The sequence below is a fragment of the Schistocerca gregaria genome, chromosome 2 (assembly GCF_023897955.1).
Source record: "Schistocerca gregaria isolate iqSchGreg1 chromosome 2, iqSchGreg1.2, whole genome shotgun sequence".
In the NCBI taxonomy this organism is placed as follows: domain Eukaryota; kingdom Metazoa; phylum Arthropoda; class Insecta; order Orthoptera; family Acrididae; genus Schistocerca; species Schistocerca gregaria.
In genome coordinates this window covers 391,464,615-391,478,661 of record NC_064921.1, presented here as the reverse complement: position 1 = coordinate 391,478,661, position 14,047 = coordinate 391,464,615, and the positions used below count along the sequence as shown (strand labels likewise).

The window sequence follows — 14,047 nt, the reverse complement described above, 5'->3', positions numbered from 1 at the left end:
ATGTGTTATATTCACCAAACTCAAAATCATAGCGACCCTCAGTTTTCACTGCAAACTTTTTCGAATTTCAGGCAGTGTCTTACTTAAATGCCAGTATCACAATAACTACAGTCTTTGACGAAATGATGGGCACATCATCATGAAGCTGACATATAAAACGATAAAAAGGACAAAAATGAATTTTTTAATTGTACTGTTTCTGTAAAATCGTTTTGGAAAGATTACAGGAAGTGCGCCTGGATTCTGCCATCGAAGCGCGTCGCCGACCGGCCGAAAGGGGGCAAAGTATGCTGGCCTCCCCCTCCGCCCAAACTAATGTCCTCGCCCAGCGCCCTAGGACGAAAACTGGTCACTGAGTTCCATGAGTAACACTGAAGGTTCCATGAGTAACACTGAAGTGGGTAGAGGAACCATAATTGAGGAGAGACAAATCGAGATCTGTAACAAGTAGGTCAGTTAGGAAACCCCTACCCATTGAAGTGGCACTCCCCCACAGTGGGTGGTGGGCATGGAAGTCACCAAGGAGCAGAAAGGGGCGGGAATTTCTGTATTAAGGTAGGCAGTTCAACATAAGGAAGTGGCCTACCTGGAGGCAGGTAGACATTGCAAACTGTGATTTCCAGAGTCGTTTACACTCTAACCAGTACTGCTTCCAGGTTGGTACATATTGGGATCCAGGCACTAATGACATCGAAGCAAACCAAAGTGCAGACCCTGCCAGATGCTAGTCCCAGACCGGCACGGTTCCGAAATATTGCAGAGTGGTCATCACAGAAGTGCGTTTCTTGAAGAGCAAGACAGAATGCAGAATAGGAGGAGACAAGTCGTATTTCCGATAGGTGACGACAGTATCCATTGCAGTTCCACTGGATGATGTGTGGCGAGAGTTCAGACAAGACAAAGATGCCGAGTAGAGGTCATATTCAGAGATTGGAGAGGCATAACAGACCCTGGGACATTGCCAAGATGATCACAGATTGGGCGGCAGAAGCAGCTTTCAATAACAGGGAGCCTGACCAAATCTTACTAAGGGATTCTACTTCACCAAACGTGTCCTCGATATTCTGGCAGTGAATGTGTCCCCATCCGTCCTAGTACAGACGGCGCGCCTGGCCCTCTTCCCGTGGTGTAGCCAGGGGAGGGAAGGCTGCCGGATCATTTGAAGCAGCTTTCAATGGTTCTTCACCATTCAAAGAGAGCTTTTTGAGAACTGCCAGATTTTTGTAGCTTCATGCGCCAAGCATCCGCACTGATACCATCCACTCCGATCAGGGGCTCTCCCCATGTGCAGCGCCACCCAACCACAGCAAGGGCCGCCTGGATGGGAAAGGCTGGAAGAAAGAAAGTAGGTTAGAGGGGGGGGGGGGATAGTTAGGGGTAGGGGCGGTAGGAGGGGACGACACACGTACATGCACAGAGACAGGCGTGGGGGGGGGGCATACAGGAGGAAATGGACAGAGAGGGGAGGAGGAAATGAATGAAGCGTGTAGAGTAGGACGAGATCGACAAATGAGAGTAGGAGGGAGATGCAGGAGGCTGGTGCAAGGTTAGACGGGTATTGGGCCAGTGGACAAGGAAGATTGGTTGGGGATTGGGTTGTTTTGGGGAAGGAGACCAGACCAGACAGTGAGGTCATCGGTCTCATCGGATTAGGGAAAGACGGGGAAGGAAGTCGGCCGTCCCCTTTGAAAGGAACCATCCCAGCATTTGCCTGGAGCGATTTAGGGAAATCACGGAAGACCTAGATCAGGATGGCCGAACGCGGAATTGAACCATCGTCCTCCCGAATGAGAGTCCAGTGCTTAACCACTGCGCCACCTCGCTCGGTAAGGAAGAGTGGGAAGAGATGGATAGAGAGGGGGAGATCGACGTGGACTGGTGGAGAGAGAGGAAGATATTGTCAGACTGAGGGGGCAGCAGAGATGAACAAAGAAAGGTGGGCGGGGGGGGGGGGGGTGGGCATGTGGGAGGATGAAGTGGACACACAGGGTGGAGGAGCAGATGTGTGCATTGTATTTGTTTAACACGTACATAAGCAAAGTTCTGGGGAAAAGCTAGTTCTTCCGTATCTTTAACTGCTATTATTGCAGTAATATGGTTATTCTTATCAGAATAGACAGTAAACCATCGCCAGAAAAAAATAGATCAAATATATGTGCTGACATCATAGGCAGAAAATGATGAGAGAGAGAAAGTGTGTGAGGACGGGTAATTGACTGGAAAGGGAGACGACAATGTTAGGGGACTGGAACGTGGTAATGTGGAGAAGGAAGAGGAGAGAGAGGTACAGGGGAACCTGCCGCAGTCTTCGTTGACTTTTCTGCTGCGTATGATACAGTAGTCCCCCAACGATATCTCACTAAAGTCAATGAAATAACAAACGACATTAGACTGAGTTACGTGTTAAGAGGCATGTTGCAGAATCTAAGATTCTATGTAATCCCCAAAGGAAAGAAAAGTAGCTGGGGTACCAAAAATATAGATTACGGCTAGGGATCTCTTTCCTCTGTTCTGAACAATATATACATAAATGACAAGCCACACCAGCCAGGAATAAAACCATTCGTATATGCATATGGTTCAAATTGCTCTGAGCACTATGGGACTCAACTACTGTGGTCATCAGTCCCCTAGAACGTAGAACTACTTAAACCTAACTAACCTAAGGACATCACACAACACCCAGCCATCACGAGGCAGAGAAAATCCATGACCCCGCCGGGAATCGAACCCGGGAACCCGGGCGTGGGCGTGGGAAGCGGGAACGCAACCGCACGACCTGTATATGCAGACAATATCGCCGTCACTGCTCAAGGAAGAACATTTGAAGAGAATGAAAGGAAACTGACAGTACTTTGGAAACCTTGGGGAACTACTAAGAGAAATGAAACCTGCAACCTAATCCAGGAAAAACTCAAGTAGGCTATGTGCATTTCATCTGTCTAATAGAGAAGCCAAAGACAGTTCAAAATAGAATGGAGAAAGCTTAGATTAGACCATTACACCAACCCAAAATACTCTTAATTGGGAGTCAGCCTACGCCACGCACCCATTTATAGTAAAACCATTGTATTTTCCTAAAGGGAAAAAGATGTGAGCTAGAAACAAAATTATACTTAAACTATCAGCATGGGGAGTGTGCCCAGCCTGAAGTTCTTTGTTCACCCCCAATGCAGCTGTATAATAGACGGCACCCGTGCAGGAGGCGTCTTGTCACGAAGTAGACGTTGCTTTAAATGAAACTGTCAGGATTGTTAAGGGGAAGTCAGAGCCTAAGCCTGGCCCCAAAATTTATCCACTGGGGCCATAGCACCACAGGATATCAGAATCAAAATAGACGGCGAAATGGAGGAAAAAACGACAAACTGACACACAACACTTAATGTATAAAAAGCAAACAGTTCCCGCTCCCCGTGAGTCTAGGAAGAGTTTTTATGCAGGCGAGACTCGCCGTTCGCAGGCGAGACTCGCCGTTCGCAGGCGAGACTCGCCGTTCGCAGGCGAGACTCGCCGTTCGCAGGCGAGACTCGCCGTTCGCAGGCGAGACTCGCCGTTCGCAGGCGAGACTCGCCGTTCGCAGGCGAGACTCGCCGTTCGCAGGCGAGACTCGCCGTTCGCAGGCGAGACTCGCCGTTCGCAGGCGAGACTCGCCGTTCGCAGGCGAGACTCGCCGTTCGCAGGCGAGACTCGCCGTTCGCAGGCGAGACTCGCCGTTCGCAGGCGAGACTCGCCGTTCGCAGGCGAGACTCGCCGTTCGCAGGCGAGACTCGCCGTTCGCAGGCGAGACTCGCCGTTCGCAGGCGAGACTCGCCGTTCGCAGGCGAGACTCGCCGTTCGCAGGCGAGACTCGCCGTTCGCAGGCGAGACTCGCCGTTCGCAGGCGAGACTCGCCGTTCGCAGGCGAGACTCGCCGTTCGCAGGCGAGACTCGCCGTTCGCAGGCGAGACTCGCCGTTCGCAGGCGAGACTCGCCGTTCGCAGGCGAGACTCGCCGTTCGCAGGCGAGACTCGCCGTTCGCAGGCGAGACTCGCCGTTCGCAGGCGAGACTCGCCGTTCGCAGGCGAGACTCGCCGTTCGAAGGCGAGACTCGCCGTTCGAAGGCGAGACTCGCCGTTCGAAGGCGAGACTCGCCGTTCGAAGGCGAGACTCGCCGTTCGAAGGCGAGACTCGCCGTTCGAAGGCGAGACTCGCCGTTCGAAGGCGAGACTCGCCGTTTATCTTTATGACTGGACACACTGCTAAATATAAATCTGCGTCCCCAAAGAGGAAATAACACGAGATCAACATCTACTGTATGGCATGTGCAGAGCACTGACTAGACTAAGAACAGAAGTCAAAAAGCATAAAGTAAACACGGTTAAGTGGGGCTACCCTTAATATGACCAGTGAGAATGCATAGAAAAACAGAAGTCTGAGCATTCGCTCAAGTGCCCTAGAATGGAGTTGGTTTGCATTTTTATGCAATGATAAGGATATGGTAGCTGGAGAGTTATGGCAGAAGAGAATTTAGAGGTTCTCGTCCGGAAATGGAAAATAAAGTAGAGAATCCGAATCAGATACTGGAATGTATAGCGTACCCAGCTTTGATCAGAATTTAGTAACCAGTAAGAGTAGGCTGAAGTTTAGAAGACTTCTCCAGAAGAATCTGCGTGAAAAAAAAGGGGGGTTACTTAAGCATTGTGGAATAATGAGATACATTTGAAGTTATGAAGCTACAGATACTGCGATAAGAGTATCACAGTAGGCAGTTAAGTTGAAGGGGAACGCACAACTCTAAGAAGGGCAATCGCCGAAGTTGGGAAGACGAACATAGCTACAGGGAAGGTAAATGGGGCGTTTGTGAATTCGGCAGTGAGCTGAGTAAAGTTGACCGCTCAGCTCAGTGGCAGAGGGAAAGTACTGATAGTCGTTCGTTCACCACAGTTTCCACAATGAAACCTTAACGCTATTTCATTATCAGAACTCTTCTTACGAACTTTTGCAGACTTCGCTCCACCGCAGTCTATAGAGTGTCTCTTTTCGTCAGGTGTTATTAGTCCGTATTTCAGACAAAAATTCAAAGTATTTTACATTATCTAAGCATGGAATTAGATTCTTCCACGTCAGGCAGTCGGACGAAGAAACGTCTACGGCACCAGACATCCCAACTCAGTACCGAAGTAAATCGTATAGGTTTCCGTAGCATCTCTCAATTTATGGTAACTCTCGCCACCACAGTCGCATGATCGATTTAGAATGGCGCGTTCGGTATTTATCGTTCGGGGTCTGCGGCGCCGATAGGCAAACCTTCTTGGAAATTATCCGTGTTTATGTGGTTCCATGCTCATATGTAATTTAGCACTCTTTTTGGAACTGGTTATGGAAGATACTGGTGTTGTGGGCGATGTTTGTGAGAGTTTACCAATGGGTTTTTCTCAATCGTATGGTTTCTAGTGGTTATTTTTAATTTCATGCTAACATAGCCTCTGACGTGTTTGGAAGGACAATTTGTATAAAATTTCCTATGTAATGTTTGTGTTGAAACCTACCAGTTCATTTAGAATTTCGTGAGGGTAATTTTGTGCGTGGAACGTATGGTGGATGCTATGGGCTCAGTTTATCGTACAGGTATGACATTTTTAGAATCAAAATCCATCATACATAAGGATATAACGTTGGCAAGAGAATTAGAAACGAAGAAGAAATTTGTATATATACTCGCTATATATCAAAGCACGATATCTCACACAATTAACGCGTTACTAAAACACACCAACATAAAATTTGCATACCAGACGACAACACAATTTTCGAACACTACTAAGCTCCTGACAAAGCAATCTAACTGTATATTCAACTCCAGGCATATATAGAATTCAGCGTAATGTATGTGTTAATTTCCAAATAGGTCAAACTAAACGGAATTTCAATATTCGATACAGGGACCACATCAGAAAGCGACTGCATCAACTTCCTTCCACCAACTTAAAACAGAACGACATAGAATGGCCTGTCAAAGTTTTACACACTGCACAAGAAGGGTCACTTATGAATATTCTTTAAGAAATTGAAATATATTGTCACATACAAAATTACCCTCAAGAAATTCTAAATCAACAGAACGTTTTGAAACACAAATACTATACAGATAATTTTATCGGAATTATTCTTCCAAACACGCTAAACGAACGTGGAAAACCACTTACAACTATAGACAGCATACCTGCAGCGTAAATAGTCTGATGCACGGATTCGATTCCTACCTTCTCGGAAGCGCGCTAAGCTATTCGAGCAGGCCGACGAAATGTGCAGTCTGAAACTAGATTGCTTGACGAGAAGGGAGCTATGAGGTGCTTACGTCCTCTACGTCGAGCCCCTGGCTGCTCCAGGAGACGCAGGACACGAAGGCTGCAGAGACGCAGCCCAGCGGCCCCGCGCCGTCGAAGCCGATGGTCTCGCTGCCGAAGACGGCGAGCATGCCTCCGCCCAGCAGCATCAGCACCCGCAGCGGGATCACGTACGGCTGTGGGCAGCCGCGCCTTAGTGACTACAAAAGCACTTACAACGGGCTGTACAAATATTTCACTGCGTCTCGGCGCTAACTGCTAGACTACTTACCTGAAAGTTTTGGGTTCGGTCCCCGATCAGTCCAAGAATTTTATCTGTCACTTACCACTCCATCTCTGACAACATTTTCTGCTCCAAAAAATGCCGAAGTTTGGAGTCCATTTTAAACTGTACCCTGGCTAAGTAAGTTTACAGGTCAGAGGAAGGCAATGGCATCATCACCTCTAATAGCATTATATCTAGTAAAGCACTGCGGCGATTGAATTAACCTTTAGATTGATGACAACTTTATCTCAACGTTGCGAAAAATCTCTCTTCTTCATATTTTGAATTCTTTTATTCTTAAAATATATGATCAAATCGATTTTGTTGAAAAATTATTCTTTATACTTGAAAACCACGTTTCAATGGAAGCGGCGCTTGGGCCCTTTGCGACTCTGTAAGTAGGCTGTTTAGGTTTTTATATTGGTAACGCTACGTAGCGCTCTGTATGAAAATCACAGGCTGTGCTGTGTGCAGTCTGTGGCTGGGTGGCATTGTTGGAATAGTCGCTATTGTAGTGTTGGGCAGTTGGATGTTAACAGCGCGTAGCGTTGCGCAATTGGAGGTGAGCCGCCAGCAGTGGTGGATGTGGGGAGAGAGATGGAGTTTTGAGAGCGGATGATCTGGACGTGTGTCCATCAGAGACAGTAAATTTGTAAGACTGGATGTCATGAACTATATATATATATATATATATATATATATATATAATGACTTTTGAACACTATTAAGGTAAATAAATTGTTTGTTCTCTATCAAAATCTTTCATTTGCTAACTATGCCATTCAGTAGTTAGTGCCTTCAGTAGTTAGAATCTTTATTCAGCTAGCAGTATTGGCGCTCGCTGTATTGCAGTAGTTTGAGTAACGAAGATTTTTTTTAGGTAGGTGATTCATGAAAGGTATAGGTTATTGTTAATCAGGGCCATTCTTTTGTAGGGATCATTAAAAGTCAGATTGCGTTGCGCTAAAAATATTTGTGTCAGTTTAGTGTTGATCAGAATAGGTAAAGAGGGAAATGTCTGAGTACGTTCAGTTCTGCTCAGCTGTTTGCAAATCAAATGATGTAAGCGGTTTATCAGCACAGTAATTCATTAATTTTTCTAATGGGACGTTTCAACTCCAATTGATATTTTTTTCTCTAAGAAGCTATTTTTAATATGCTAGGCGACGAAAATGTCGATATAGGTGCCCATCAGATGTCTCGATTGTGTGTTTTCGACAAAAAATGGGTTAAAATCCGGTTATGGTTACACTATCGCAGGAGTTCAACGAGTGACAATCTGCGGCACCATTACTGTTCTGGAAGTTGATGTAAATGGAAGCAAGCTGAGGTGAACGGGAAACTGGATACTTTTGATCATAAGCCACCGCTAAAGAGAGGTTATCGAAGTTATTGCTGATGCGTACAAACAGCTGACTGACGATAATCTGATGGTGCGAGGCCTTTGAGCTTATAAGCAGAACAACAATGAAGCAATGAATTCATTAATTTTGACTTATGCTCCGAAACAAATGTTTGCGACTGAAATTCCTCCAAATTGATAACAATCGGGCATGTCTTTCAACGAGGAATTTAAGGATGTCTTTCATAACATTTGTTTATTTATATTCAAAAGCGACAAAATAAGTTGATTTTCAGTGCCTACGTTTCCAAGTGACCGCCAGTTTGAAATGCACTTCAGGAAATTTGACTTTCGAGGTTCACGCCACAGAGAATTTAATTCAGATATTTTACGTATGTTTAATTTTGTTTACAGACCTATACTTCATCCTTAATCATGCGAACTGTTTAGTTCTGGTATCGGCGCAGAGGTATTTTGGCCGCCATTTAGTGCTGCATAGCAAGGTATGTACTTTTGTGTGTTAAAAAAAGATTTGTATGAAAAAATTTCTTACAGGAAAAAATGTTGCACATGAGCATAAAATAAGGCTCCAAGACCGGAGAACTCTTTATATCAATCGACGTACAGGGTGTTTCAAAAAGTTTTACATCAAACATTTAAGGGTGACAGGTCGCATCATGGGGAACAACTTCTGTTCAAGGCAGAATGTTCGCTGGCATTTCCTGTTGACACAGACGTCTTTTATAATTGATTATGCCCCTGAAAGGCGACAGGGCGTAGGCACTCTGTAGCGTTTATGGGCAGCGTATGTTGCCTTTAGTCCACTCAAGTGCTCTGCGTGAAAGGGGGCAGACCGAGCTTAGTCACACTCATTCTTAAGGCTTTCTTGTTGAAAATTATTGCCAGTTAGTTAGGGCAGGCAGTCTGTAGATGCAGCATCCGTTGTTAGTAGACACTACTAGTTCAGTGAAATCTCGTTATCCCTGGCCGGCGAATTCAATAAAACGACACCCAGCGCAGCAGGGGGAGAGAGGCATCAGCGAACTTTTTGTCTGTAACAAAAGTTGTTCCCCTTGAAGCGAGTTACCACCTCTAGACGTTTCATGCAAAGATTTTTAAACATCATGTATATCTGCCCAGGAGGGAGCAAGTATACGGTTTCTGTGTGAAGGCACTATGAAGGTAGAATCTTTATTTGTCGAGGTTGGAAATACCAGTGACTACGTGCCAATAAAAATGTTTTGGATGTGTAATGCACTCGCTGTAGCGGCAGGGTACATAGAATAATACCCTATATAACATTTTTTGAGTCGGAACCAGTGACTTTCTGTGGTTACGGAGCTCCACATTTAGCAACCCATGAATTGTATTTTTTGCCTGACTCATTCTACACACTATAGAAACGAAACTGAGAAGTATGTGGTGCGGTTGTAGGCAAAGTGGGTTTGGAAAATAAGCAATCATTGGCTTCAGTAAATCATAACGGTGTAGAGGTGGAGCAGTAAAAGATAAACAACCACTTGTTTGCGTATGTGCGCAAGTGTGTCGAGGCAACTGTGTCACTTTTCACGTTCATTTCGACTGAAGTACCTAGATACCGTTCCCAGCCACAATAAGGCTGTCAGGCGCGTTTACAGTCTGAAAACAGGAGGTATTGTAAATGAGAAGCCACTGTAACGACTTCGGAAATCATTGAGAGCGAAAGGCCGGTGTTGATTCGGAGCCCAAGGTGAATTAAAGTCAAGTCGTGAATTCGTGCGCACAATGGTACGGGAGGATTTAAATTTTCATTGGTAAAATATGCGTACTATTGAACAGCTGAAGGCACGAGATTAAACGTAATTTTCCTTTGCGATTCGACTGCAAGTGCTCATTAAAGAAAATGAATATGCCTTAATCATGAGCGATGCAGATCATTTTTGTTTGAGTACGGAGTTCAGTTAGCAGAATTTCCAGTAGTGTTGCAAAAATAACCATTCAGAGTGTTATTACTTTGAGTTTTTGGGTTTACTGAATTATATTTTTTAAAGATGAAAATGGTGCCTTACGTTCACCTGGGGAGCACTTTGTTGCGTGCATAACTGAGAAAACGGCGTATATACAACATTTTAAATGTCTATTTCCTACAAAATGATGCAAACCAGCACATTGCACGATTATTTATGGACGCCGTTAATCGTTTGTTTCGAGGCTGGGTCATTTCAAGCTTTGGCAACATCTCTTGGCTCCCAAAACCCTTAAGAGGTAATCAACCAAAAAGTGCCTAAAGTTGGTAGAGAAATGCGGAGATGTGTATATGAGAATTTTCAGTAAATGCTTGAAAACCGAAGTCAAAATTAACTAAATCACTGTCTAGACGTACTTAAATCTTAATATGCTGTGCGCTAAGTCCACCGCTGGCGCGCTGCCAAGTTTGCGTAAGCTGTTCGGCGGGTTGCGTTGGCCGCCTTTGTAGGCGTAACATGCTGTTGCATCCTTGAGCCCCGATTCTAGATGTACCATTGTCCGGTTCTCAGCTACGCCACAGATCAGTTTGCAAATAAACAATTTATTTATGAAAATATACAGTACAATCACCAACGAACTTTACATACTCACATACTCCTTTACCTTTTACCCAAATGAATACAGACTCATGAACAGATATTTTCCTCCTATTACGAGTATACAAAGACAAAACAGAAGTCGACATATATCCGTATTTACCAAAGTCTTTATTAACTAGTTCGGCCATATTAATTATTAATTAATGATTCGTTTGGTCATGGTAACGGATGGTTCACTGTAGCCATTGTTCGTGGTGGTTCTGGAGTACCAAATGTTGGTGGAGCGGAAAGTTTCGTTGACAGAGACATTATTGCATTTCGCACCTACCATATGGCCGAACTAGCTAATAAAGACTTTGGTAAATCTGCATATATGTCGACTTCTGCTTTGTCTTTGTATACTCGTAATAGAAGGAAAATATCTGTTAATGGGTCTGTATTCATTTGGGTAAAAGGTAAAGGAGTATGTGAATATGTAAAGTTTGTTGGTGATTGTACTGTATATTTTCATAAATAAATTGTTTATTTGCAAATTGATCTGTAGCGTAGCTGAGAACGTAACTACGATTTTTTAAATGTAATAAAATGCTATTTCATAAAAAAACCAAATCAGAATTATCCACGTCATAAACATTCTATTTTCGTCGGCTGGAGTGTATCTTTGGAAACACCACAGGAAAAGACACCTGACGACTTAGGACAAGAAATTCAATGTATGTGCTGCCTATAAGGTGAAATTTTTCTGAAATTGTTCCTTTTAGTTTTTTAGACAATCACCTATATCCTGTAATTTCTACCTTAAATATATGATCACTGCTATATAAATATTTAGTAAATACTTAGGCAATAATTCATTTAATCAGCAGGCAGTATAACTAAAAATTTGTACCTTTCTTCTACCACTATTGCTGCGTACTGGCGCATACACTGGTATATAATAATAATATTTAAAACATTACTAAAATGTATCTAGCATATCTTACTTGTAATAAAATGTATAATATTGGAGATTAACAATCAAGAAAAAATTTCTATAAAGACCAGTTTTTCGATTGCATTACTAAATCTAAAGTGAGCATACCACAAAGTGACTGGTTTCTCAAGGATTCTCTCTAGTGCCGTACCCAAATAGCATACTCACATCGTCTTTCTCGGGGATGTACTTGGCGAGAATTCCCCAGACGATACCGAAGCCGATGCCGCCGAAAACAGACACTGGGCCTTGCGCAATCTGATACGCCAGACTATCTGTGAACAAACGTTAACAAACTGTTTCCAGACTAGCTCTTTCACTCTGCAGTGACTCAAGACCCATACTCAAAGCATCAGGTCTCTGCTTTCTGAGGACAGGAACTGAGTCATGCCTGATTTGCATTCAAAGTAAGATTCTGGTTTCGAATCCAGATCCAGAACACAGTTTCAATCTAACAAAATATTGCGACTTAGGCTTGACAAACAAGGGAACACAGGCAGATAAGCAATGTGCTGTATCTTTACATGATAAAATAACAAATATTGACCACACTTCTATATTACACAACTGTGTTGCGAGTCTGTATCCCTTTATATATACAAGGTGTGTGTAATTACTTAATTGATTTCAACCAAGTTTTTTTTTGAACCCCTGACATATATGCTGGCCTGCTCGACAGGTTATAGTGCAGATAGCATCTGTATGCCTTGCAGGGGCTACATGTGCAGATGGCCAAATGGGGGCGGGGGAAGGGGGGCAGGAGATTGAGAGGCAGAGAGGGATGGGGAGGGGAGGGGAGGGGAGGGGAGGGAAGGGGAGGATGTTGTGGACAGAGGGCGGAGGAGGTGGTGGAGGAGGAGGAGGAGTGTGAATTGTGTGCTGGGTGCATAGATAAGTGAAACTGTGGGAAAAAGAGGCAAGTATATTATAAAGAATTACGTATGTATACATCTACGTTATGTATACATGAACGAATGTATGCATGTTCAAATGTTCCACACATCTATTGAACAACTAGATTTACAACCAGTCTTGATACATACACAACTTACAATTTGGGAAGAAACATACAGGTGGGGGTGCAGGTGAAAAAGGGGATGACACAGAAGATTAACTCGGGGATATCTGGAGCAATGTCAGCCAAATTCTCTGCATACATATAATTTTTATTATTTGTGTACAGATGTGAGTCTGACATACCGCCGGGGGTGTGAGTGGGACTAGCAACTCGTGATGTGTAAAACTATTCGTTAATGAATGATATCCGTATCTAATCCATAGTTTTAGTTGTCACTTGGCTCACTGGTGACTGGCGCAGTGACGTTTAAGTCCTAGGGGTGAGGTAGTGACGGGGGTGCAGAGACATGTGCACACCAGAATATCTGTGTAACGCCTTAATCAATGTACACCAAACTTGGCACAGGTATCACTTGTTATCTGAAAAAAAAAAGAAAACCCACTGTGACAGGAAGACAGCTCTAGTAATCTATGGCTGAGAGTGAGGTCGAAGAACTGTGAAACAGAAGCATAACTAACACTTGGAGCAATTTCAACTATTTTCAATATACAAGTGACTCATTACTTCTGTGTTGCGTTGTTTTCATCCCCACTTCTACCTGTACAAGTCCAAGTCCTACAGGTTATGATGGGAAAGAAGGGTGACATGTAAAAATGTTAAGAACTTCAAAAGTTTTTTGGTATTTCTTCTTAGTTTACTTTAAAAGTATTAAGTGCACTCTGTGTCTGATTTGTGTTGTTCAACGCGTCAACTAGGGCGCAAGCAAATACGCACTGCGTGTACTCCTTACCCAGGCAGTTTCCTCAGGATTGAAATGAAACGATGGGTCGAAATTTACTACAGAGGCAGATGAAATGTGTACAAATATGTGTGAAATATGATATATACGTGACAGATATACTGTATATACGCGGGCAAAAAGCCAGTATACAAATAAAATGCACGAGGATCTAACAGCGACAGTGAAACCTTTATGGCTGCACGAATAATTTTTTTTTTGTATGAGACGAGCTGAGCAAAATATTTCTACTATTCTGCACAGGATGAGACAATAGAAGCACTGGTGGCTGGTGGAATATGGAGCGCTTCTCTACTTCATTGTAGCAAGCCTTTCCAACACAGCAGCATTTTTACACATGTGTAATACGAAACGCGGTTTGCTGCGCAAAGTACCGTCAACCGGACATCTTTTGACCGATTTTCAGATTCAAATGTGACTGTCATGAATTTTTAAAGTCTGTGATATTTATCGTAGTAAACATAGGGACTTGTATGAAAGCATTACACTCCCGTTAGTGAAGTACATTTCCTTAAATGCAGATGAAGTAATCGAAAAAACTGCATGTGGTGAAATTTCGCATGAATTTTGGGACACATTAACTGGCCTATACTTCCACCACAACTGTCAATTAGCATTCTATTTGTCGTCAATATTTCAAAAATACAATGAAACTTTCACCACCCAGAAATAAATAAATTGATCTAACGTTTTCCTAAGTGCTCCATTAAGCCCCATAAAAGAAAAAACCTAGTATGATACATAAATTCTGTGATCCATCATCAAAAGTATAAGTACA

General features: G+C 43.6%; 1 protein-coding gene across 5 annotated transcripts in view; it reads right to left on the bottom strand.

Moving 5' to 3' along the window:
* LOC126321537 (sodium/hydrogen exchanger 9B2-like) overlaps window positions 1-14,047 on the bottom strand; it is a 438,606-nt gene that overhangs the window by 17,643 nt on the left and 406,916 nt on the right. For all 5 annotated transcript variants that reach the window (XM_049994193.1, XM_049994196.1, XM_049994192.1 and 2 more), the window contains 2 exons: window positions 11,621-11,727; window positions 6,338-6,502 (listed from right to left, as the gene is read on the bottom strand). In XM_049994193.1, coding sequence (XP_049850150.1) covers window positions 6,338-6,502; window positions 11,621-11,727 — 272 coding nt within the window. The remainder of the gene's footprint in view (window positions 1-6,337; window positions 6,503-11,620; window positions 11,728-14,047) is intronic.